A 25,930-nucleotide genomic window follows, 5' to 3' on the forward strand; every position below is an offset into this window, starting at 1 on the left:
CAGACCTGTCTGCGAGTGAGGCCATCCCACCGGCCAGCTGACCCCAGGCACACGTGCAAGCCCGGCCAGGATGACCGGGTCAGCCTAGACCAATGACCAGCCAGAGTCAGGAGCCAAAGAAATTATTGTTTCAAGCAACCAAATTTTGGAATGATTCGTTACGGAGCGGAAGCTAACGTGTGTGAAATGAACAGCATCTAGGTGATATTTTTATATTTAAGGCCATCGTTATCCTTTTCTTAGTCAAATTCGATCATGACTTCCTTCAGGAGCCTGCATTTTCCACTTAATGATGTGACTAATGGCAATTTCCCGTGAGGCGCATTTAAATCACTCTCATTTTTTTAAATAGCTGGATCAATATACTGGAATCAGCTCGGCCAGTACCCTACGTAGGTGGCTTCCGGTTTTTGCGATCTCAAAGCCGTGGTGAATGTTCCTGTACACGGTATTTATGCACCTATGTATTTATCAGATAAATTCTTACAAATACGATTATGGGTCCAAGGGGTTTGCATTTAGAATATTAATATTTGTCAAGCTATCTTCCCAAATGATTTATGAATTCATACTTCCTGACGTGTGGAAGCAAGTGTGTATATCAGCCCCTTACCAACACTAAATCTTTGCCAATCTGAAAGGAAAAGAAAATGTATTTCCATTACTGTTTTATTTGCACTTTTAAATTATGGATGAGGCTGAGAATATTCTTATATGTTTAGTATCCATTTGTATGTTTTTTCTTATGAATCTCTTATTTCTGCCCTTTGCTCATTTTCCACGGCTTGTTTAACCTTCTTAAAAACTGAATTATAAAAGGTCAATGGATACTGAAGAAATGTTACCGTATTTCTAAACAGTTTCTAGATATAGACTTTTAAACTTGAATTCCAGATGAGTTTGCAAAGCAATGAACAAAATTTCCTACATTCAAAAAGTATTTGACAATTACAAAACACTTTATAAACACCCTCTAATATAACCTCTCTGCTAATTTCTGAGGCAGGTCTTCTCCTGTTGATTGATGGATGAGGAAGGTGAGATTCAGAGATTCAGTACCTTTAGGTGGGGGAAAATCTCACAATACTTTGAAACTGGCATGAAAAGGTTACAGTGTCTTCTGTCCAGCACACTCACCAGGGTATCTGCAACTTTCCTTGTGTTTGAATTTCCTTTCAACTCTTTAAACGGTAGAAACCCGATATTAACGCAAATGCTCCTTGTCCATAGAAAGGCGCATGAATTGTGTCCTGATGGCAATGGACGCTTTTCGTCTTGATTTGTCATTCATTTCAGCCTTCCTGATTGTCCCTGTCGGTGTCTGTTCTCTGAGTTCTCCCTGGAGACGCTACGACGTCTTGCTGCCTCCCTCATCAGTGAGTCAAATAAACTTCGACGGTTGTTCGTTTTATTTTACTTTACTTTTTATTTTTTGGCACTTGTCCATTTTCTATTTGCATAATTTGACCTTAAAAAAGTTATCATCCCCAGGGCGCCTGGGTGGCTCAGTTGATTAAGCAGCAGACTTCAGCTCAGGTCATGATCTCATGGTCCATGAGTTCAAGCCTCGTGTTGAGCTCTGTGCTGACAGCTCGGGGCCTGGAGCCTGCTTCGGATTCTGTGTCTCCCCCTCTCTCTGCCTCTCCTCTGCTCGTACTGTCTCTGTCTCTCAAAAAGAAATACAAGTTAAAAATAATTTTTTTAAAAAGTAAGAAAAAAGTTATTGTCCAGGGCACCTGGGTGGCTCAGTCAGTTGAGTGTCTGACTTCGGTTCAGGTCATGATCTCACAGTTAGTGGGTTCAAACCCCGCATCGGGCTCTGTGCTGACAGCTCAGAGCCTGGAGCCTGCTTCAGATTCTGTGTCTCCCTCTCTCTCTCTCTGTTCCTCCCCGACTCATGCTCTGTCTCTCTGTCTCCCAAAAATAAATACACGTTAGGGGGAGGAAAATTATTGTCCAACTTTTCTCAAGTTTCTAGTCCACACAGCTCGATGAGGAGCCTGTCGGGGTCTGACTCAAGAAGGTCTGGGAGTTACTATTATTGTTTTTAGCCACAGAACCCTCTTTGGAAGCTGATGAAAACAATGGACCCTCCGCCTGGGAAAAATAAACACACAGGCAGACACACACAATTTGCATACTCTTTTGAGAGTTCTTTGGCCTCTGGGGCCCTCGTTTAAGAACTCCTAGGACCGAGTCTGGGATCAGAATGGTAGAAAGAGGTAGAAGGGAGAGTCGGGAAAATGACTTTTTTCCTAGACCCTTCCTGAGTGCTTGCCGTGTGTCAAACTGTACTAACTCATTTAATTGTCACAGAAACTTTGAGAGACCAGAAACTGTTGCTACGAAGGGGACATGTCTCTTGCCCCAGCTGGCAGGGGCTCCAAAGTGACTCCTTTGGACAGCAGATACAAAGTAAGGAAATAAAATAGTTCTTGGGGCGGGGTGGGGGGGTGGGGCATAAATCCCTAGGGAGGAAAAGTTCCTCCCCCTCCCCATTCAACTTTAAATCTGTGCTGACCTGTGATGTTCTGGTCACTTGAGGCTATTACAGTTGGTCAAACCCATTTCTAGAGGCTTCTGGGGGAAGGAAGTTATGTGATAGGAAAAGGGATGGAGATTGTGGTAGTTAAGCTTATATTAACTTGACTGGGGACATGGGATGGCCAGGTATTTGGCTGAGCCTTATTCTGGGAGCTTCTGAGAGGTGTTTCAGGATGAGATGAACATTTGAAGGGTAGACTGAGCAAAGCTATTGCTCTATCCATTGGGGGCCACCAGGGAGACCTGCGCGGAGCAGAAAGGTGGAGGAACAGAGAACTGGCTCTCTGCCAGTCTCTGAGCTGGGACCTTGGTCTCCTCTTGTCTTCGGACTCAGATCGGAGCCCAGGCTGTCTGTTTTCCTGGGTCCATGGCTTGCTCCTTGCAGGTCACGGGGCTTCTCAGCCTCTATAACCATGAAGGCCAATTCCTTATAATAAGGGAAAAAAAACATACACACAGTTCTGTTTCTTTGGGGAACCCGGGCTTACACGAGGAGCCCAGAGCAGAGCGGACCTGTGCCTTCTCCCTTCCACCTGGAAGTCTGGGCATCTGTGATCGCGGCCATGACCCTCACGCTGCCAGACCATGAGAAATGGTTGCAAGAGGTCTAGAAGGAGAGCCAGGACCCTGGAGGGGTGGAGGAGAGGGGCAGTCAACTTTTCCTCCGGCTCATGAGAGGTGGTGGCCTGGGGGCTAGAGAGAGGCAGCAGGGGCATTTGCAACTTGAGGGGTTCTGCAGCAGAGGATGTGGAGAGACCCCCAGGAGGAGATGGAATAAGGTGGAGTGTGGCCAGGGAGGGGAGGGCACACTGGGGGCCAGGCCAGCGAAGGCCAGCGAAGGCGGTAGCCAGTGGATGCCCTCGGGGGCTCAGAGACACAGCTGGGAAGCTGAGGTCCCCTTCCTCTTGCTAAGACCCGGCCCCACCCTCTGCAAGTGACTCTTGCTCCCTGCCCCTCCTCCCCAGCCCTTAGACTTTTCCTTTCATCTAGAGCTTACTGGAGACTAGATGTCAGTGATAACATTCATGGGCTCCAGCCACGTGTAAGTTTACAAAGCGCGCTCACTTTTTGGTGGGCTGTAGTCTGATTCTGGTGTATTGTCTGCCTGCGGGCTGAGCTAGGTCGCTGCCCCCGATTTACAGGTAAGGAAGCTGAGGCCCGAGGGACTGGATGATGGCGAACTTCTGCAGCAAATCAGAGGGAATGCAGGACTGAGACCCAGGCCTCCTGAGAGTCGGAGTGGCGTATTCCAGGTCTGAAACTCAAGCACCCCCTTTCCTGGGGGGATCGGGGCACAGCACCATCGTCGGCAGGGGGCCCAGCCCTCCCACTTGGAAACGCGCTTCCACTTTATTTCAGGGCCTCCTGATTGCTCTTCGAGGCAGGCTAGGTGGGGCTTACTGTCTCCATTTTAGAGATGTGAAAACTGAGGCTCCCAAGGCCGCGTGATCTGCCCAAGGTCTCCCTGCAAGGAAACACTACAGGTGAGGCTGGCCTCCCAGGGGGCCCCTCACGCTGGTCCTGGGATGTACACTCTGCAAAGAGCTTACTGCCATGACCTTTATTCAGACCAGAAATACAACATCCCTCCCCAGTCCAGCAGAATAAGCAAAGACACTCAATTCTGTTTTAATTAAAACAAAAAAAAAACCTTTCCTCATATTTCTCTCCCACTTGGTACATTCACATCAAAGCCATCCAGAGTTCGCTGGGCGTGGCCAACTGCAAGGTCACAGAGTGGTGTCCTGCTTGCCGGGGTAGCCCACTCCCCGCAATCTTTTTGGCCAACCTGGACTGAGCTTCCTGGGGCGGGGGGCACATGTGGGGCGGGGGGGCGGAGCCTCAGCTGTTCAGTTCCGTTTGTGGAGAACTCAGCAGGTGCTCAGTAAATGTGTCGTGCATAAATGAATAAACGCCTCCCCTTGGCCTCCTGTATGCCTCTGTTCTCATGACAGTTCACCTCACCAACGAAGAGCCAGAGGGCCCTCGAAAGTCATCTTGTCCAACTGCCTCGTGTTTTAGGGGAGGTCCAGAGAGGGGGAGTAACCAGCTGGAGGTCACACAGTGAGTTAGAGGAAACACAAATCCAAGTGGATGCCCTCCTTGGTCGAGTTCATCTTGGGGTGTCCCTTTGCCGCTGAGTCCGATGCCACCTTTAGGGGCGTGCTCAGGGAGGCTTCCCCCAGAGGCCTGGGCTCCCTTCCTCCAGCCAGGTGTCTTCACCTGGAGAGGAGAGCTGTGCTGCTGGCCAGAGGTTCTTCCATCCCTACGTCAAGGTGGCACAGAGGCTGCCCCATTTGAGGTTCACAGGCGGAAGGAAGCAGAAAGCAGGGAGGCAGGTGGGCTGGATGAGAGGGCCTGGGAGAGGCTGTACCTCCCACAGGTGGCGCGGGAGGAGGGTGACCTGTCCAGGAAGCCACGCAGAGGCCAGCTGACCTTGAGCTGGTGGATAACCTACCATGGGCGGAGCCGGCCTGGGCAGAGCGGAGGGCGACCTTACCGGGCCCTGTCGGAAAAGGGAAGGTCAGGAGAGAGAAGTGAGTTCTGAGCTTCACCTGGGGCTTCACCCCCTACTTCTAGACCTTTTCCCCAGGACTTGGACAGCTCAGGGTGGTTAGGGGACCATCCTGGGGAGAAATGTGCGGAGGAATTACCTGATGTGAAAAAGTCACTTTGCTTCTCAGTGCCCAGTTTCCGCATTAGCAAAAATGGGTAAATGAAGAAATCCCACCTCGCAGTGTCCCTGTGGGCTTGCACAGACCTCTGCCTCTGACCGTAGGACTGTCTACTCACTGACGTCCGCTGTCTGGCGTCTGGGACACGCTCCGTGTGGGGACTCCATGGACTGCTAAGTCCAGAGCCTGCCTGCACCATCTTGGGGCACCGCCCTCTCACTCCCTGCCTGTTCCTTGAACTCTGAAGTTCTGCACGATAACACAACCCAGTCCCCGGAGGAGGGAGACGAACTGGGATTGTCGCTCAGTGGAGGAGGAAATGGGGACAGAGACGGGCAGTGACTCTTCCTGGGTCGCATAGACATCTGGAGCATTCTTGGTCATGCTCTCTCTGGGAGCGTTCCCTTTGCACTCTTAAAAAAAATTTTTTTTAATATTTATTTTTTCTTGAGAGAGCATGAGCAGGGGAGGGGCAGAGAGAGGGAGGTACAGAAACGGAAGCAGGCTCCAGGCTCCGAGCTGTCAGCACAGAGCCCGACGTGGGGCTCGAATTCACAAACTGCTAGATCATGACTTGAGCCAAAATTGGACGCTTAACCAACCGAGCCCCCCAGGCATCGCCCCCACTTCACCCTCTTTACTGTAGACAGAGCCCCCCAGGAAGAGTGAGGAATGCCTCGGTCACTCACGGCCACATCCAGGTGCGTGGTCAGGGCCTCGCCGGCCTCGCTAGGCGGCTGCGGCGCCCCAGGGCTGCCGGTCTTCTGCTTCCGCCACTTAGCGCGCTGATTCTGGAACCAGATCTGGGACCGGAGAGAGAGCACGGAGGTAAGCAACGAGTTCCCTCCCTAAAAACCAAAGCTGGCACTTCACAGTCCGGAAAGCTCCGTGGCATCAGGATTTTCTTGGCTCTGGAGGTCTGCCCTCAGAGAAGGGTACGAGACCGCAGCCTTCGTCCCTGCAGGGAGGGGTGGGGCTCGTGGGCCAGCGAACAGCGGGGTGCCGGGTGAGTGGGGGCCGCGGGGTCTGTGGTGAGCCCTCAGCTTCAGCCGGTGGTCACCCTGTCCACGTGTGAGGCTGACATTACAGGCCCAGCCGGTATCTAAGGCGGAAATCTCGATTTTTAGGTGAAAGCGCTGAGACGTGAGACACGGTGCAGATCTAATCAAACTCATCCGTCGGCCCTTTCCTGTTGGCAGACCACCAGCTTGCACCCCCCCCCTCCCCCGTGGGCCCCTCAGCATCTGTAGATGGACTGTGGTCAGCTCCCCGTATTCACGAGGACACGGACTGTCCCTGAAACGCAGGCATTTGTACTTGGCCATTCTGCTGAGGCAGCCCCTGAATTCCGGGCTTTCTGGCAGATGTGGGGTTGCTATATCCACTTAGCTGGTGACTGATTCTAAGTGGGAAGTGAAAGGGAGAAGTCTAAAATGGGGGTGGTCCTTAGCCAGGAGAAAAGTAGGTTGGGATAAAATTGAGAGTGAAGTGTTGACCTGGGCCCTGATTCAGATTTTGAATTTGGAACAAATCCATTAAAGAAAAAGAGGGGGCGCCTGGGTGGCTCAGCTGGTTAAATGTCCGGCTTTGGCTCAGGTCATTATCTCACGGTTCATGGGTTCGAGCCCCACTTCGGGCTCTGTGCTGACAGCTCAGAACCTGGAGCCTGCTTAGGATTCTGTATCTCCCTCTCTCTCTGACCCTCACCTGCTCGCACTGTCTCTCAAAAATAAATAAAAAAAAAAAAGAAAAAGAGTGATATAGTGTAGAGTGAGCCAACCATGCAACAATTGGATTTGGATTTGCTAGAGTGGCACTTGTAAAATTGGGGGTGTCCAAAGAGAGAGGACATAGCCCTGGTGAGTGACAAGGGGCTACCGGGTGTCTAACCACAGAAGAAGCCACAGATACTCCAAGATGAAGAAATGGCAGATTTTAGATTTATTTATTTAGTTTTTAAATGGTTATTTATTATTGAGACAGAAACAGAGCATGAGTGGGGGAAGCTGTCAGCACAGAGCCCAATGTGAGGCTTGAACCCATGAACCATGAAATCATGACCTGAGCTGAGACCAGCAATCCCAGACACTTAACTGATTGAGTCACCCAGGTGTCCCTAGGCAGTTGGTACTTAAACCAGGACTTGGACCACCTCTCTGTGCTGCCTTCAAAGTAATACCCATTTGGGCTAGTCAAGGGTTGGCAAACTAAGGCCTGAAAAATCAATCTAGCCTTCCTACCCGTTTTTGCATGCCCCATGAGCAAAGAACGGCTTTCGCCTTCTTAAGTTGTTGGCAAAAAAGATAAAATGAAGAATCATGTTTGCAACACATGCGGATTATGCAAAATTCAGATTGTAGAGTTCATCAACGAAGTTTTAGAAGGTGACTCTATGGCCCCACAGAGCCCAGCATAATTATCGTCTAGGCTTTTCTGGAAAAGGTTTGATGACCACAGGTCTAGATTGTCAAGACCTATTTTAGAAATGAGGCCGCATGGTGAGTGATGTTCTAGACCTATAGCCAAATAGAGAGGGAAGGCATGGGAGCAGATACTAGTGGCCATGGCTATGCCACCTTGCTCCATTGCCACCCCCCACTCCCTCCAAGAGAGAAACCATCTTGTAACTGTGGTGACCTCATTTCTTGGAAATAGTATTTGGCAAATGTGACTGTATTCAAGGGATAAAAGCAATGGAGAATTTCAGATGGGCCAGCCCTGGAGGGTCCATGATCCATGGGGTCTCACCCATGGCCCCCAAGGCTTTGAGGTTAAGGGCTGAGGATTGGGGACAGTTGTACCTGCACCCGAGCTTCTGGGAGGTTGATCCTGGCTGCCAGCTGGTTGCGGATGTGGACATCTGGGTAGTGGGTGAAGTGAAAGGTCTTCTCCAGCTCATGCAGCTGCTCGGTGGTGAAGGTGGTTCGGACCCTCCTCTTGCTCTTTCTCTCCTCTGGATGGAAAGAAAGTTCAAGTTGGGTTAGTGATCTTAGGGTTAGCACTCTGCTGAGGCTTTTGTGTTACCTGGGTTCACTCTTTCAATCCTGCTGTCCACTGCAGAGCCTTGGCCACTGGCTCCTCTACTTGGAATTTTACAGTATTCTCTTTCCTAGAGACCCTGTCCCTGGGTTGACCCCTCCAAATCCATCCTGAACAGTGAGGTCAAGATAACTTTCTAGAGACTCCTCTGATTGCCCTTTTTGTTGCTCAGATGCCTTCAGCGATGTGTCCTTGTCTGCAACAGAGCATGGCGAAATGTAGCCTGAGTGTCAAATCTGGCCCACTGTTTGTTTTTGTAAATAAAGTTTTATTGGAACACAGACTTTTCATGGATTTATATATTGTCTATGGCTGCTTTTGCAAGCAGCTTTGAGTAGTTGCAACAGAGACCACACGGTCTGCAAAGCCTAAAATAGTTACCATCTGACCCTTTACAGGAAAATCTTGCCAGCTTTGGCCTAGAAAGTGGACCTGAACTCCACAGCAGTTCATCCCTTACAATCTGTTTCCAAACCAGTTGTCCACACGGTCCAGACTCAGGTCCACTCAGGACTGGCTACCTCACTTGTGGGGCCTAACAGAAAATGAAAATGTGGGTTCTTTTGTTCAAAGAGCAGGAACAAAGCTATTTCCTTTCTTCTGCAATATCTCTCTTGACCGGTCATGTGGTGGTTGTGGTTGTGGTGTGGTTTGGTTGTTTTGTCTTCTTTAATTTGCTCCCTAAGGCCATGCTCCCTTGGACACAAGGACACTAATAGGGTGAGTGTGGATCCTCATAGGGACCCAGGGCCTCCCCTCTGACTTGGCACCTGGGTGCACGTACCTGACCTTGACCCTTTTGCCATCCAGACCCTGACTGCCCTCCCATCCCCAGAACCACATTGGATGGAGGAGGCAGCAGTCCCTGGCTAAAGATGGGGAAGCAAGTGGCCTAGAGAAGTGGCCCAGGGAGGCAGGGAGGTGGCAGGAGGGGCATTGAAGTTTGAGTCAAGGCTCCAGGGCCCTGGGGTCCCACAGAACTTCACTTACAAAACACAGATTCACACATAAAATTATTATGGATTTCAAGATGACTGTTTGCATTAAGCCCCATGTGCCAGGCCTCTGTCTGTGTGCAGTACCTGGGGCAGCAACACGAATTGCACCCCTGCCCGTGGAGCCAGGCCTGAGCATGTGTGCGCGATGGGGAGTCACTGAGTCCGCTGGAACCTGTTACTTTTGGGAGGCCTATGGGCTATTTAAAAAAAATCTCTCCAGGGCGCCTGGGCGGCTCAGTTGGTTAAGCATCTGACTTTGGCTTAGGTCATGATCTTGAGGTTCTTGAGTTCGAACCCCATGTCGGGCTCTGTGCTGAAAGCTCAGAGCCTGCAGCCTGCTTTAGATTCTGTGTCTCCCTCTCTCTCTCTGCCCTTCCCCTGCTCTCTGTCTCTCTCTCTCTCAAAAATAAATAAATATTAAAAGAATTTAGAAAAGCAAAAAAAAAAAACCTTGTCGAATAAGCAGATGAATATATGTTTGGAGCTCACAGTGGGTCCTAGGACTGTGGCTCAAATTTGGGAAGGGTCAGCATATATGTGGCCTTTGCAGTCGTGGGAATGGCTGATATCACTTAGGCAGGAAGTGCATGTGGAGAAGAACGGGGCTCTGGGAGTAAGCTGGGCCCGTCCACTTTAGAGAGAGGCTCAGCAGCCCATGAGGGAGCCGAGAGAAAGCAGGGAGGGAGGCCGTGATGGACAGGTCCCAGAGGTAGAAGGAAAGGAAGGAAAAGGGACGTGGATACACAGTGAAGAAATCGTCTCACGGAGGGGGCTCAGAGGGGCGCCTGGGGGGCTCAGTCGGTTAAGCGTCTGACTTCGGCTCAGGTCATGATCTCACGGTTCATGAGTTAGAGCCCCGTGTCAGGCTCTGTGCTGACGGCTCAGAGCCTGGAGCTGCTTTGGAGTCTGTGTCTCCCTCTCTCTCTGCCCCTCCCTGGCACGTGCTTTGTTTCTCTCTCTCTCTCTCTCTCGAAAATAAATAAACATTAAAAAAATTAAAAACAAAACCAAGCAGAACAACCCCCACCCCACATGAGGACATGATAACATCATGAAAAGCCCTCAGTAAACGTTCTCCAGCAAATCTCTATGTCAGCCTATTTTTTGGGGCACCTGACCTGAGCCAGAGGAAGCTCAGAAACAAGGAGTGCCCAAGAAGAGAAGTTTGGAAAGAAAGTTGTGGTCATAAAATAAAAAAGTTAAAAACAAGAGAGAATGAAGAGGAAGAAAAGCCAGAAAATATCAGCGTGTTTCTTGAACACCTGTTATGTGCCAGGTGTGGTGCTGGACCCTGACTTTGGCCTGTGTGCATATGTGTATTTTAGCCTGCCTCATTCCAAGATGGATTTGTGGCATGTGGCTCTGGATCTGGTGTTTGGGAGGACATTGAGGACTGCAGGGAGGCCACCTGGGTAGAATTACTATGGCAGAAGCCAAGGAAGGAGGAGCAATGTTTTGTGTTACCCCCAATGGCACCCAGAATGGTGTCTGATGCTTCGTACAAATGCTGACAATTATATGTTGAATTAAAGTGGATGGAGGTGTGAGTGGTTGGGAGGAAGTGGAGGCAGTGAGGAGAAGAATTTATGGCTCTAGAAGGTGCTAGACGGTGCTAGAGGGAGGCTGGAAAGAAGTTTCAGAGGGCAGCCTGGAGAGTGTGTGATGTCTAAGAAGGAGAAATTGAGGCAGAGAGAGGGCTCTGGGGGGGTGCTAGATGGGGCAGATGCAGAACAGACTGGTCTGAGATGTTCACTGCGCAGGTGAAGGCGATCGGAGGCTGCAGCGAGTGGTCCAGGGCTGGATGGCGGGAAATCAGGTTGGCAGCAGAGAATGAGGGAGGGGAGGGGTTGGGCGGGAGGGATGACGAAGGGCTTTGGGAAGCTCTTCTGGAGAAGGGCCGGGGAACCGAGAAGAGCAGGGAAGATGGCCCACTCGAAGTCTTCCCTGGACCTCCAGACCAGGACGAGGGTCACAGACAGCACTGGAAGGGCTGAATCAGGGGGTGAATGGTCTGTTTTCCTGACCATGCACTTCTGAGGATGGGGCTGCAATTCTGGTTCTACTTGGGGCAAAGTCTGTGTGATTTAATGCTAGGAATTGTGGGAAACGTACAGACCGCCTCTCCAAATCCCCTCCACTTGGGGGGACCTATGGCGGATGTCACAGGCCAGAAGGGTGATAAAAAAGGAGAGTGGGGGTCTGCAGAGGTCTCTTGTCCCCCACCCAGCTCACTGTCTTTTCCTCCACGTAAGAGGTAAAAGTGCCACAGGCTAGGAGTTGGAGTAGACCCTGGGTGAAGAGTGGGTTTCACTCGTGATGGCTTAACAATTGATGTGTGTGTGTGTGTGTGTGTGTGTGTGTGTGTGTGTGTGTGTGTGTATGTGTGTGTGTGTGTGTGTTATCCATCCTGCTGGCACTTGCTAGAAGGAAACCTACTGAACCAGATGTCGGAAGACCTGAGCTCTGTTCCTCAACCCTATAGCTTGGGCCACATTTTATTTACTCTCTGGGCCTCAGTCTCCCCATCTGTGAAATGGAGGAGGAGAGCAGGCCAAATCCACCCTGACAATCTGTAATTCTCCTGCCCTTCATGCGGAGGCTGGGTGGCTTATAACTCCTTGCCTTGGGCCGGGAACCCAATTGCTTGGTGGAAGGTGAGGGCCAGACAGGAGCGATTTCTGCCCAGGCTAACTGTTGGCTAAAGTTATTTCAGCATCTCTGGGATTAACCAGGCCCAGCTGCTTGCGTGGTAGAAATTTTATCTCATAGTCTGCCTTTGGTCTCACCCCTCTCTCTTATCCCTGAAGCTTGCTGAGAATCATTCTTTTATTCCTTCACTAGAGTAAGGTTGTCCTGCTAACCACCTGATTGGACCTGATCTCTCTCCTTCTCTAACCCCTTTCCCTCCCCAAGGCTACCTAACTTCTTTTAAAAATTTTTGTAAGAGATATTAATTCTACGTTTAGAGCTAGTAGTGTGTTTAAGGGATAGAGCTGAATCCAATCAGAACTGATGCAGAGAGAGACATGGCCAGTGCCAATCATTGCTGAGTCTTATTGAATATCTATCTCCTCTGTACCCAGCATCGTGTAGGACCCCGAGGGCTGTCTGCAGGGGTACAAAAGTGTACAAGCCATACTCACAGTATCAAATTCATCCATTCATAAGGTCAACATTTTAGGTGATAGTGATACTGTGCAGTTCTATTGGGGGTTGCAAAAAATAAAAAAATCACAGGATGGAAGATTCCAGGTTCCTGGGCAAACTTTGGTGTCCAGGAGAGTATGGAGTTGGGATCCTTCTGAGACTATAGAATGGAGGATTCTGAACAGAGGATGCAGGGTGCAGAAAACAAGTGCCACAGAGAACATAGGATTGGGAACAGATGTAGATGATGACAAGAAGTCACCTCCTCCTTTCTCTCCAGAAGGAAACTCAGGCAAACAGGGGCTCATGACTAAGAATAGACTCCTTAGTAGAATAATGTTCCCAATACTTCCATTTGTGGAACTAAGGGAGCAACTGTTAAGATATAAATGGCTCACCCCTATTTTCGGCAGGCATGGAGGGCATAATTCGGAGGTGGGGTGAAGAAGGGAAGGACCCACCTCTTCTCTGCATCATAAATGACCTCTGACTTGGTGGAGAGTGGGCTGCCTGGCAAACTATGGGCCAGTTTGAAAAATATGTTTTTGTATTCAGAGTTAATTTTTTTTAATTGAGTTGAATTTTTTGAGTTAGCTCAGGATAGATGTTTGTTTTTGAGAGATGATGATAATGGTGATGATGATGATGGTGATGATGGTGGTGGTGATAGTGGTGGTGATGATGATAATGGCGGTAATGATGATCATGATGATGATGGTGGTGGTGATGGTGACGGTGGTGGTGGTGATGTTGATGGTGGTGATGATGGTGGTGATGGTGATGATGATGGTGATGGTGATGATGAATGAGTGTGTGTATCCAACAGCTCTAGTGACTTCTCCAGGAAATAAACAGACATGCCCCTAATCCACACTTGTGGGGAGATGGAAGCTGAGCACTGAATCCACCAGCCTGCAGGATTGAGAGTGTCAAAGCTTCTCCCCCAAGACTGACTGTGGGTTCTTGGGGTACAAATAGTCAACACTGTATTCTCCCAGCCCTTCTTGGGATTGGAGGGCTGTAAACGGAATGGTAAGTCAGAGGGGTGCTCAAATCACTCCCAGTAAGTGGAGTTTCCTGATATCTGACTTGTGAGACCCGACCAGATGAGCAGCTTGGGAAGAGAAAGACAAACTTGGACCTGGCATCCGGGAAACGAGATTTGGATTTGAGGCGAGACTTTGTTAAAAGTTTAGCTCCTTAGATCTGCACTGCTCAATACTATCTCCATGTGGCTATTTTAACAAAATAAAATAAAAATTCAGTTCCTTAGACATACTAGCCATAGTACAATATCCATATGTGGCTACAAGGCAACCATACTGGCCAGCACAGATGTAGACCATTTTCTTCCCTAGAGAAAGTTCTATTGGATAGTGCTAATCTAGAGGTTTTTCCACTGGATTCATGAGAAAGGCATATTCTGGATCTAACTTTAAATTTCCCCCTGTGTTGCAATTTCTTGAAGTTTCCACATATCTCTGGGAAAGAGAGGATCCATCCACTATAGAGCTGACTTTGAAGGTGTTGGGGAAATGGGAAATTTAGGAAGTAAGAAGAAAGGCAGACTGGCTGACGCCCACCTCTCTGTTGGTGCTTGGGGAAGAGAAGGGTGTCCAGAGGAGAGCTTGTGTCCAGGAGCTCTGGGTGATGACTCAGAGTGAACCTGCCTATGGTAGAGAGGCAGGGTGGGATGGAAAAGTGTCTGAGAGGTTGGCTAAGAAGAGATGAGGGCGCATGCTTCGGTTTTCCCACCATACGGAGGAGGGAGCTGCTCCAGGAAAGGAGTGGGAGGGACCAGCAAGGCAGACACGGCTTACAGACCACAGGGGATGATAAGGGAGAGGAAGAGGTGAGAGAAGCCAGAAACATGGGTGGGGAGCAGAGGAAAAGGTAGAACACAGAGCCTGGCCTGTGGAACTATGGAATCAGAAGGAACTTCATAAGGGGGGGCCTGGGTGGCTCAGTCGGGTAGGCGTCGGACTCTTGGTTTTGGCTCAGGTCATGATCTCATGGCTCATGAGTTCAAGCCCCGCATCTGGCTCAGTGCTGACAGTGCAAAGCGTGCTTGGGGATTCTCTGTCTCCCTCTCTCACTCTCCCTACTGCACTTGTGCTGCCTCTGCCTCTCTCAAAATAAATAAATAAACTTAAAAAAATTTTTTTAAAAGATGGAATGGAAGTTCATTAAACAGGAAGCTGGAAATAGGAGCTTACTGTGGATGTGGCCCATGTGCTGGACAAGCTTCTTGATCACCAAGATGGGCTGGGATGTCCTGGGGGCCCCCACAGCGAGGGTGATGGGGGCGCTGGGTCCTCTTCCTAGGAGCACTGGACTGGGAGTGAGAAAATCCTTGCGCTCCTGTGGGGCCCAGCCTCTCAGCAGAGGAGCCTGGGAGTGTGGGGCTACCTTGTAGCCCACACACTGCTGCTGGCCAAGGGTACGGGGGCAGGGCAGGGGGTGGCTGGGGAGAGGGTGGGGGAGGGTAGAGGGGACTGCCTCCTCCTTTCAAGTTGCTCCTCTCTCTGTTATTAATTGTGTGAGCTGTGAATCACACTTCAGTGGGTCTTCAAAGAGAACGAGTCAGCAGAACTTAATTAAACCTGAGCCGTTTAGCACATCGATCATAAGAAATACACAATTTACACAGGTGATTAGGCCACCTAATTATAAACCGATGTTCTCTGCGCTGGGCTCCCTCCCCTGATTGCTCCTTCTCTGCGGTCTGCTAATTGGCCCTGGCTGCTCAGCTAAAGGCCCTGGGGGGCTTTGCCACTGCCTGATGCCTCAGGAAATGGGCCTCTGCCTTGTCTTCCTAAGGCAGCGGATAGAGCATAAGGGGCTTCAGGACACCGTTTGGAGCCCTCTTGCGGACGTGGAGACACCTCCTGGACGTTGCAGCTGGGGTGCAGGGCAGACCTGGGCTGGTCTTTTTCTCATCGGGTAATGGACTTCCTACAGTTTCCTTGTGCTCACAGCATATAAGGCAAACTCACTGGCATGGCATTCAAGGCTCTTCACATTCTCCCTTTCAGAATCATCTGCTTTCTCCCCAGTCCTTATTTCCATGATTTGAGTCCCACCTGATCGTTTCTAGATTCCACACATTGGCCATGTCCTTTTATTCTCCAGGTGCTTGGTGTTACTGCTCCCTCTGCCTGGAATGCTTGTCTTCTTTCTTTGCCTAGTGAACTCCTACTCGTCCATCAAAGCTCAAATCAATCAAATACTTCCTTTTCTCCAAGGTCTGTTGTGAATCTCTGCAGAAACACAACCGCTCTTTTTCAACAGTAAAATTTAAGAGCACTTTTGGCTTGCATCATCATCCTCCGTATTTGTAAGAACAAAAATCTCTCTTAGTTTTTCTCTTTGTTGTTACATCTCTGTCACAATGTTAATGGTGGTTAACACTGGATGATGAGAGGGTAGAGTTATAGTTACATTTTTTAAACTTTTTTTTGTACAATATATGTGGATTATGTATATAGATAAACAAAAGCAAAGAGAATAAAGCCAGGGTGGGAAGAGGTGAGAATAAAAACACCACTAAGGGAAACAATTTCGAGAAGACCACTGGAAAGCCCACTGGCAGAGAGTTTGCTGACCTTTCCCTGGGGATGACGGGGTTCACGCACTCTCTCCACAAAATGAGGATTATTTTCCCTGCACACGGCCTCACTTTCATAATGTATTTTCTGTACACACACACTCACTCCTCTACAATTTTCATTTGTATATCTTTTCTTTTTTTTTTTTTAATAGCGGGCATCCTTTGGTTTAAAGGGAATTATACGGGGAGCCCCACAAAATGAATAATGGTGGAGCTCTCTCACTGATGCGCAGGGGGCCCTGCGGTGAAGCTCGCTCAGTTTCCCCTTCGTCCCTGGGGGCTCTGGCCGGGCATCTCTGTGGAAGCCTGCAATTCCCCCAAACATAGGTTTTAAAAATGCTGATGTGCATAAATAAAGGCCAGAGTTCTTGGCTTAGCACACTTGACTTTCAGTCTCCTCATTTCTCTCATCCCTGCCATTGCTCCGGATGTTTAGATGCCAACCACACAGGATTTCTTTGTGGCTCAAAAGGAATATGCCTTTCTATCCCTCAGGGTTCCTGCACATTCTGGTGTGTCCTCTCTCCTTCTCTGCCTGGCTCTGTCTCAGAGGATGCCTCCTCTCTGAAGCCTTCCTGGAGGGTCTCAAACATAGTTCATTATTCCCTTCTCCGTGTTCTTGGAACACTTTGTCAGGTTCCTGTGCTCAATCTATGTTGTGACAATGTGACTCTCCTGACCACGTGTGTAGAGAACTGGGACAGGGTGACAAGGGGCTGGTTTTACTTATTTTTATTTATTTATTTATTTTGAGAGACAGAGACAGCACAAGCAGGGGAGGGTCAGAGAGAGAGGGAGATACAGAATCTGAAGCAGGCTCCTGGCTTTGAGCTAGCTGTCCGCATAGAACCCGATGCGGGGCTCGAACCCACAGACCGTGAGATTCTGACCTAAGCCAAAGCTGGACGCTTAACCAACTGAGCCACCCAGGTGCCCCTCACTTATTTATTTTTAAAATTTATTTATTTGTTTTGAGACAGAGAGAGAGAGAGAAAGAGAGAGAGAATCCCAGGCAGGGTCTGTACTGTCAGTGCATGGAGTCTGATGTGGGGCTCGATGCAGGGCTTGCTCTTACCAACTGTGAGATTATAACCTGAGCTGAGACCAAGAGTCAGATGCTCAACCTGCTGAGCCACCCAGGAGCCCCTGATTTCACGGGCTTTTAGAGTGCATGGTTGTGTTCTCCCATCCTGCCCCCATTCCTATCCAGTCTATACTTGGGGGAACTGTCAGACAGCACAGGCTATGAATCTGGAGGATGTTTCATGGTGTGACACAGGAAGTGTCACAGAACTGGTTCCCAGGTGATAGGGGAATCCATATTTAGTTACCTTCCTGCCAAGAATTGAGGAGGAAGTTATCGGTTCTCTCTGTGGCCAACCCAAAGGCAGGCATGCAGAGTGCTCAGATTAGACATACCAGAAGCCCTGTAAACAGGGGGAAGAGCCATTTATGGCCAAAAATGGGTTAACAACGCCAGGTTAACAGCCGCCACCTTACTCGGAACATCAGGGGTGGTGAGCTTCATTAGGGACACACACTGATTAAACAACAAAAAACAAACAAGCCAAACACTTTGACATTTCCATATCTGGAGACTGAAGATGACCTAAGAAGACTTACAAGGGCCCTGGAATAAGAAGCCATCATCCCAGCATGGAACAGTGTGAGAGAAGATCAGCAAGAAAGAGACTCTGGACAGGACCCCACCATACCCCCTTCTCTCAGCCACCCCCTCTGGCTGTCGTTGACTGGACTGGAGGTGGGCATCTCACTCAGGCTTGGCGCATGGGTCCCTCCTTTGGGGCTTTTGGGCTTGGAACTTTGGAGAGCTTGAGAGAAGTTCCTGGAGAGTGATGGAACCCTGGGTGTGATTGGGAGGCATCTGGGGGGAGGAAAGTTGAGCCACATGCAGACAGAAGCAGCTGGAGAGACCTGATGGTGTGGATTCTGGCTCCCATTGTGGCTGATGGCTGCTTATGATCTTGCCCTTTCTGGGGCTCAGTTTGAGAAACTACTTCTTAATGTTCTCCAAGGCAACGCCTTTCCTTTTCTGTTTCAGCTAACCTGAGATGGTTTTTGTCTGTTGGAACCCAAGAGTTCTTATTAATATTGATTAATTCTTTTTGTCCATGGGAACAATGGATTAATTTGTCCATTGGAACCCAAGAGTTCTAATTAATATTGATCATTGCCCCTTTTCCTGACTAAAACCCTAGAATTCCTCTTCATTCTTTTTGGGATTCAAAGCAAAAATAAGAATCCCCACCATGTGCTGCCCGGCCCGGTGTGGCTTGTTTCCTTTCTTGCTCTTAGACCTCATCTTATCTCCCCTGAACAAGTCCTTGTCTTTGGGGTCCCCTCTGCATGGAAAGGGGGATCCACATTTACCCCATTCAGCCTTCAGAGTTCAGTCAACCATGACATCCCTTGGAAGCCTTTGCTGGTAGACCAAACCTCCCTTGGCACAGGCCCTCTACCTTGTCACCTCCTCCCCAGCACTTGACCACAGTTGTCATTGCGCTTTCACTTGTGATTATCAGATGGCTGTTTGTCGCCCCTGAAACATGAGAGGCTACATGAGGACAGAGGCCGAGCTTACATTTTTTTCCCTACATTGTCCCCACTCCCAGCTAAGGTACGTTTGCAAAATCTTGGTCACTTCTCCCTTGGAATTCTGTTCTTAAACATGGCTTAGCTCAGTGACTCACAGAGCAAATGGAATGCTGTGGGAATGTGGCTAGGAAGTTTCTCAGGCTGGGTCATAAAAGGACGCAGTGTCCACTTGGGTCTCTCGCATTTGGACTGCTCGCTCTGAGAGAGGCCGCCACCATCTTGTGAGGACACTCTAGTGGCAGGTGGGGAGCCCTGTGTGGGGAGAAACTGAGGTCTCCTTCTCGGCAGGCAGAACTGCCATCAACTCATCACCAATGGAGGCACCATTTTGGAAGTCAGTCTTATTCTGATCCAGCCCTGGGGTGACTGTGCCCCCTACATCTTTATGGCAGTCCCGTGAAGGACCCCGAGCCAGAGCTGCTCAGGTAAGTCACTCCCAAATTCCCAATCTGCAGAATCTGAGTGAGACAATTTATGTTTATTGTTATATGGAGCCACGGAGTTTTGGGACAGTTGGTTATGCAGCCATACATATGCCTGCCACTTAGTAGATTTCAGTGGCTCTTTGTTGCATGTCTAGATCAGGGACACCATGGATAAATCAAATTTAAATGATGACCAATGCTTTCTGTGTCTTCTGTCTAATCAGATTTCTCCTGGCTCTGGTAGTCCAGGCCCCTAGTTAGTAATGTTGTCAATGCCCTGCTTGCATCCCTCAGACCTTTCTGTGCTCCAGACCAACATCCTACTGCAGAGATGTGTATTTCTGAGCCAAAAAGCCCAGATAATTCTGCGGAGTATAGTTGCTCCACTTCCCAAAGGATCTAGGCTTCGGTTTCCCACAGTGGTCACTGGCTTAATCACATACCCTCGGTTCATCACTCTCCTTTCTTTGTGTTATTTTGCCGCTCTCCTTGCTGGCGTCTTTGCACATCCCAAATAAACCCCTTCTGCTCAGACCCTTTCATTCTGGTCTGCCTTTTTGGGGGAGGAGGCTCCACGGAGACCATGCTTTTCTGTAAGCTGCAACCAAGCCTTGTTCTTCCTTGTACTCCCACAGGGCTTAAGATTCAGTCCAGTTCTCGATTCTAGAATCAGCGTCCAAGTGCCCTGTGGGCACGTCTGTGGGGTACTGTTAGGCTGTGGCTCAGGCAGTAGGGACTGAGAGAGGGGGTCCGGCTGAGCGAGACCAAAACCATACTTCTCCCAGGGACTCCTGGGCTTTTAGCTCTCAGGCTTCTGCCCCCTGCTGTCTTCTCTGATTGGAGCCCCTGGGTCTACCAGTCTGAGAGCCGCTCCTCACAAGGCGATGAGGCACCCACAGATCCGAGCACAGCCCTAGCTGGGATTCCTAATTCCCAGGACCAGGAGCAGAGCACTGACAGTTAGTTGCCTTGGGTTCCAGACGCTGGTCCTGGTCGGGGAGATGCAGGGTGGCAGGGAGGCGGGGAGGAGGGCGACAGGGAAGGGAGAAGAGAAGGAGGAAAACCAGGAGCTCCTTCAGACTTTTGACCTCCAGGAGTGTAAGAATCAATTCCTGTTGTTTTAAGCAACTCGTTTTATGGTCACGTGTTACAACAGAACCTGGTAAGGAAGAGGGGAGGGAGGAGAACAGAAAGAAGAGGGAAAGGAGGGAGGAGCAGTGGAGGAGGAGCAGCGGCCTCTAAAGGACAAAAGTTTGGAGACATTTAAAGGGCAGGAGAGCTCATGTCCTTGGAGGGTGGAGAGCAGGGAGGGGGGTGGGGGGGTGAGCAGGTGGGGGAAGGGCAGGAGAGGCTGAGCAGGGGCAGCAGGGGCAGTCTGCGAAGGACTTGGAATGTCACAGACTGGGTTTGTCTGGCCCTCCGCCTGGCTTTATAAATAAAGTTGTATTGGAACACGAACGTACCCACTCATTCACACTCACTGCCTACTGTTGAGCTGTGAAGGCTGAGTCCAAGTGGCTCTTTGCTGACCACTGCTGTGGGGTTCCCTCACATCCCGAGAACTCCACTCTGCCCCTGGCTCCAAGGGGGTGTCGCCAGGAGTCCCCAGCTGTGGACTCCACCCCTGCTCCAGGGGCATGGTCTCCAGCACTGGCCAGTCCCCAGCCTAGCCCAGAGTAAGCACTCAGCAGGCGGCCTCTGAGTGACTGAACGGGAACAGAGCTGAGTCCTCCCCCCGCACCCAGACCAGAGCCCTTCACTGGTGACCCACTGGGGTGGCCTCTTCCTTACCTTCCTTTTCCCTTTGCCCTGGGGCATCACAATTTCCCTGCAAAGGGTCCTCGGTGGCACAGATGACCTCTGTCTTCCCTGAGTCTGAGCTTCTAGTATGAATGGGCTTCCTTCTAACTGGGCCTCCCTTGACTTTGGAGGGTGCTGGGCTTCTGGGGGCTCACTCTTTCAGGAGTGAGCAGGCGGCTGGATTCAGCATTCTTTCAAATAGGGAGACCCTCTGGGATTTTTCTCCTGGCTTGAGACCCTTGGAAGGGTCTAAGCCCGGGTTTATGAGGGTCGCCGCCTGTCAGGGTGCTGGATGCCTGAGCCGGCCCCACGCTTGCACATACTGGCTTTGTAGCTTGGAACAAGCCATTTTGGCTCCCTGGGCCTCAGCCTCCTTGAAGAGTAGTCCTTGGAGCACCTACATCAGAGTCATTTGGGAGAGCTTGCTAGAATGTGGATTCCTGGGTGCCTGGGTGGCTCAGTCAATTGAATGTCCTACTCTTTACTGCAGCTCAGGTCATGATCTCACAGTTTGTGTGATCCAGCCCCGCTTCAGGTCTGCACAGTCTGCTTGGGATTCTCTCCTTTTCTCTCTGCCCCTCCCCGACTAGCATGTTTGCACAGTGTCTCTCAATAAATAAACTTTAGAATGCAGATTCCTGCTCTGCCCCTCACCCCCACCCCGGTCCCTCTCTCAAAAATAAATAAACATTAAAAAAAGGGGGGCGCCTGGGTGGTTCAGTCGGTTGAGCATCGACTTGGGCTCAGGTCATGATCTCACAGCCCATAAGTTTGAGCTCCATGTAGGGCTCTGTGCTGACAGCTCAGAGCCTGGAGCCTGCTTTGGATTCTGGGTCTCCCTCTCTCTCTGCCCCTCCCCTGATCAGGCTCTGTCTCTGTCTCTCTCTCTCAAAAATGAACACTGAAAATAAAGAATGCAGATTCCTAGGCACCACCCTAGACCCGGAGACGGAGCCTGGGGCACTGGAGCTGCAGTGCTGTGTGTTTCCCAGCTGTCTGGGTGTTTGGGACAGAGAGGCCATGCATGCCAGGCCACCTCTGTGCGTTACTCTGTGAACCCTTTTAAGTGTTAAGCTTATTTCTGCGTTTTTCCTATTGGGATGGGGGGCTGTGGATGCACCATCTCTGGTCCCATGGCCTTCCATTATCTGAGGGCTTCTGCATGCCGGGAGAAAAGCAGGGCAGAGTCGGGGAGAGGCATTAGCAGAAGTAGCAAGCGCCGGGCGGTGACTGGGCCTGCGAAGGCCGGGAGAGGCGGAGGCTGCTGAGGCCATTTGCCTTCTTGCCCTCCCGGTACCCTGCTCCCGTCTGGCATGGACGCCCCCCTCCCCCGCCCCTCTGCAGGGAGGAAGCTTCTGCCACAGAAAATGACCACAAGTGACACCACCCAGGCTTTCTAGCAACCAGTTTGTTGAGCAATCTGTTATCGCACACCTCGGAGCTGGGAGGGATCTTAAGAATATTCTAGTCCTGTCTTTCACGTTGCAGATGGGAAATGAAGGCTCAGGAAGGGGAGCAGCTTGCCTGAGGTCCTCCTGGGAATTAGCACCAGATGGGGGCTCGGAGGCCAGGCTCCTGGAGTCCCGGCGCCCCAGCCTCCTGGCCTCACCTCTCACAGCTCGTTTGCCATTTCTGCAAGTTACTTTTGTAGCTCCTGACATGTTGGCACCCCGTCTGTGTTATTATTCGCTTAGCGTTTTCCCAAAGAGCCTTTTTGTTTTACCTACATAAATAAATCCGTTTTAACAGGAAACCTCACAGCATGTCCATAAATGGATAACCAGCATCCTGTGTTGTGAGTAGAAGGTGAGTGTCGGAATCGTTACCAAACTCCTGACGTAAATAATCTCCATCTGTGTAGGCCTCAAACTCATTTTAAAAACCACCAGCGGGGCCTTCTCTAGTCTTTTGGAAATGCTCAGGGCCAGCGTAGTGGGAGATGTATAGATTTAGGCCACGTTCAGGAATGGTCTAGACTGGATGGTTTCAGGCCGCTGGGGTTCAGTTCTGCTGCTAACTACTCAGGTCGCTGGTGCCGGTGACTTCTCTTCTGAGTTCTGCCATCTGTAAGGCGGGGCTCACCACTGGGCCAAGTCCATGGGAAACAGCCAGGGGAGTGCCGTGACGGCTGTAGGGCACTGCCCTGGTGACGATTGCTATTTTCGCAAACCCTTACTAGAGGGTCTGACAGGGAGCATACCAGCATCTTCCAGAGGAGGTTTAGAATGAGTGGCTTCCTTTTTGTCACCAGCTGTTATCAGGCTCAGGGGGCGTGGGGAGGATGGGGAGGGAAGTTGCTCTGGGAGGGGGGATTGGGCGTCTCCTCCCTCGCTGCCCTTTTTTTTCTCTCGCTCTCTCCCCTCCTCTGCCTCTCTCGCTCTCTCATCAGGACAGAGAGGACCTTCATGGATTTTATGTAGCTGCAACAAGCCAGACTCAGGCTAGACTCCCGGAACTGTTTCTGATGCTCATTCAGTTCACTGGAAGATCTTAGTGAGCTTCCGGAAATGAAGCTGGGGACTCTCTCCTATTGACTGGCTCAGCTGCAGGGATGCTTGCTAGCTTCCCCTGGGGGTGGGCGGCCCCTCCAGGGTCTTCCCCTTGCCTGTGGTTGAGCACAAGCCCCTTTTGGGAGGCTGAAGTTGGGTAAGGCCGAGTGGGGCTTGGTGATGGTAAGAAAAGACATCGTGGGCTCCTCTGAGCTGCCCTTTCGGCCTTTCCTTGGATTAAGAGGGCAGAAAGGGGAAAGAACTGGGAACCTCATAAGTGGGATACTCCAATGTCACTCACCACCAGACTCCAGCAGACCCTGTGACATCCCTCTCTCTTCCCTCACTCAGCAGGTTCCCTGAGGGAAAGGCTGAGGCCAGAGTGAGAGGGACTTTCCTGAGGTCAGGAAGCAGGCCAGGGCAGGCTGGAGAGTGACCCGGAGGGGTCCTGACCCGCCAGCAGGTGCGTGTGTCCACCCCAACACCCTTCCTCAAACTGGCTCTCAGGAAGAGCTCTGACAGCCACCCTGTCATTGTGGTTTGGGGGACGTGTCCTGGGGTGGGCCGCTGGCCTGGGTCTGGGGGAGGGGCGATCAGGCGGGGCAGACCCCAGGCTAAGCTTCAGCCACGGAAAGCCACGTTGGCTGAACTCAGCTTACAAAGGCCCTGTCAGACTGAGCAGGTGTTTGGGGACAGCCACGACCCCTTCCTGCTCTCAGGTCCTCTGCCCCCTGGCTGCATCACTTGGGGACACTCCCCACCTCTTTCCTTTCACAGGCAAGTTTCCTCATCTGTCAAGTCATGATAATCATGCCCTTTCTACTGAATGAGAGAGGAGACTCAGGACAGCGCCTGTGGCAGCGGAAATGCTGCGTGAATAAATGGGACCCAGTGTTCTCAGGAGTGGCCTGCTTGCAGAACACGTCCTGCATCCCACATCCAACGGATGGAGCCTTCCTTGGAGTCTGCACCTGGAAAACCTCAATCCCGGCTGGACGGACAGGTATTTAAGGGACTGGCCCAGCACCTGACCTCTCTTTGAATTTGGGGGTCCTCTCTTCTATGGATATGAAGCAGCTTTTTCTCTGCCTGAACCCAGCTGGCTCTTGGGGACCTGGGAATGGAAAAGAAATGACCAGATGACACTTACCCTGGGGCTGGGCCTGCGGGGTCCCCTCTGGCCTGGAGCTCACAGCTGCTGCTTGCCTGGTGCCCTGTCCACCTGCCCCTTCCGGTCTGACCACATGGCTCTTTTCGGTGGGTCTCTTTAAGATCTCCTCGATGGAGAAGGACAGCCCCAGCTTCCCTGGGGCCTCACAGCACCCTGAGTTCCTCCTCTCCATACCCCACAGAGGACAGGGCCTGCCTTGGCGCACTCTGTGGGCGGCCGTAGGAGGGACAGAAGAGGACCTTGTGTGCGTCCAGGATGATGATGGTGGGGAGTGGCGTACTTCCCCCCACTGCAACTCCTGCAATAATCAAAAGGGCAAGCGGAGGTGGAGAATGGGGAACCTCATGTCAGATTATCCAAGCATGATTCTGTCTCCATAGGGACTTCCGCAGGCTCCTTTCAAACAGCCCTGGGATTGCGGCGGCAGGTCACATCGGGAGAGCTGGAATGGCTGTACCCCATGCCCATGGGCTCAGAGCTCCTGAAGGCCTGACATGGAGGGAGTCACCGTTGCCAGGATGGGTTCAGTTGCCCTGCAAAAGGTCTTCTCTGGGGAGGTTGCTTTCAAAATCCCCAGTCTGGGCCAGGGTCCCCAAGGTCACTGTCAGAGGGGAGCAAGGCAAAGAGGTGGGAGGAAGGTGGAGCTTGTTCCCAGAGACCCGGGGCAATATGCCCACCTTTGCCTTTTCTCTGGCTTGTGGTCCTTTCCTGCTGGCTCCGGTCAGCCCCTGGACGGCTGGTGTGCCACCGCTGGGCCCCAGGGGGCCAACTCAGAACGGGGCCACACGGCAGCTTGAGGGTGTGACTTCTAGTTGCTCTGCTTCTGGACTCCAGAGTCGGGTTTCTGGAGCACCTGTGCTTCTGTCCCGCAGGTGGAAGCGTAGGACAGGGATGTCTGGACCCCCGTGGGCTGGCTCTCTGTGACAGGGCTGGACTGGGTGCAGGGGTCTCTGGCCTTCCTTCCACTCCCTCCCTGGCCTCACTTCGCAAGCCTCCACAGAGGCTCCTGGCCCAGGGTGCCTCTCCCTTCCTTTCGATGTCCCTTCTGCTTCTCCCTGGCTTGCGTGTCCCTTCCCTGTCTCCTGTGGCAGCACAGAGGAAATGCTTGCAGTCTGTCCCGTAAACTGTTGGCTGGGAACTGACAAGGCACCCACTTGTCCTTCCTGGGAATTCAACTCCGAATTACTGTGTAACCAGGGAGGAGGGGCAGTAAAACAGCTGATAAGAGAAGAAACTCTCCACCTCTTTAAGGCTGGCAATGCAGGTGTTCAGCCCGTCGCTGAAGGCTGGGGAGCAGGGCCCTGGGGAGGTGCCATGCTGGGGAGCAAGACAAGGGAGGATGGGAACGGGCCGGCCAGGAAGTGTCCCCAGGCCCCATAACATGTGTTTGCTTAGTCAGGAGAGTTTATGGGTCAC

At 51.1% G+C, this 25,930-nt stretch overlaps 1 protein-coding gene across 1 annotated transcript; it reads right to left on the minus strand.

The window, feature by feature from the left end:
* Positions 1-4,096: 4,096 nt before the first annotated feature.
* Positions 4,097-24,730, minus strand: ISX (intestine specific homeobox). Its single transcript, XM_029954828.1, has 4 exons — positions 24,494-24,730; positions 8,021-8,172; positions 5,909-6,022; positions 4,097-5,050 (listed from the first exon to the last, which is right to left on the minus strand). The coding sequence occupies exons 1-4, from the start codon at positions 24,684-24,686 to the stop codon at positions 4,811-4,813; spliced, it is 699 nt and encodes a 232-aa protein (XP_029810688.1). The 5' UTR covers positions 24,687-24,730; the 3' UTR covers positions 4,097-4,810.
* Between the last annotated feature and the right edge of the window lie 1,200 nt (positions 24,731-25,930).

The sequence above is a fragment of the Suricata suricatta genome, chromosome 10, assembly GCF_006229205.1.
Source record: "Suricata suricatta isolate VVHF042 chromosome 10, meerkat_22Aug2017_6uvM2_HiC, whole genome shotgun sequence".
Lineage (NCBI taxonomy): Eukaryota > Metazoa > Chordata > Mammalia > Carnivora > Herpestidae > Suricata > Suricata suricatta.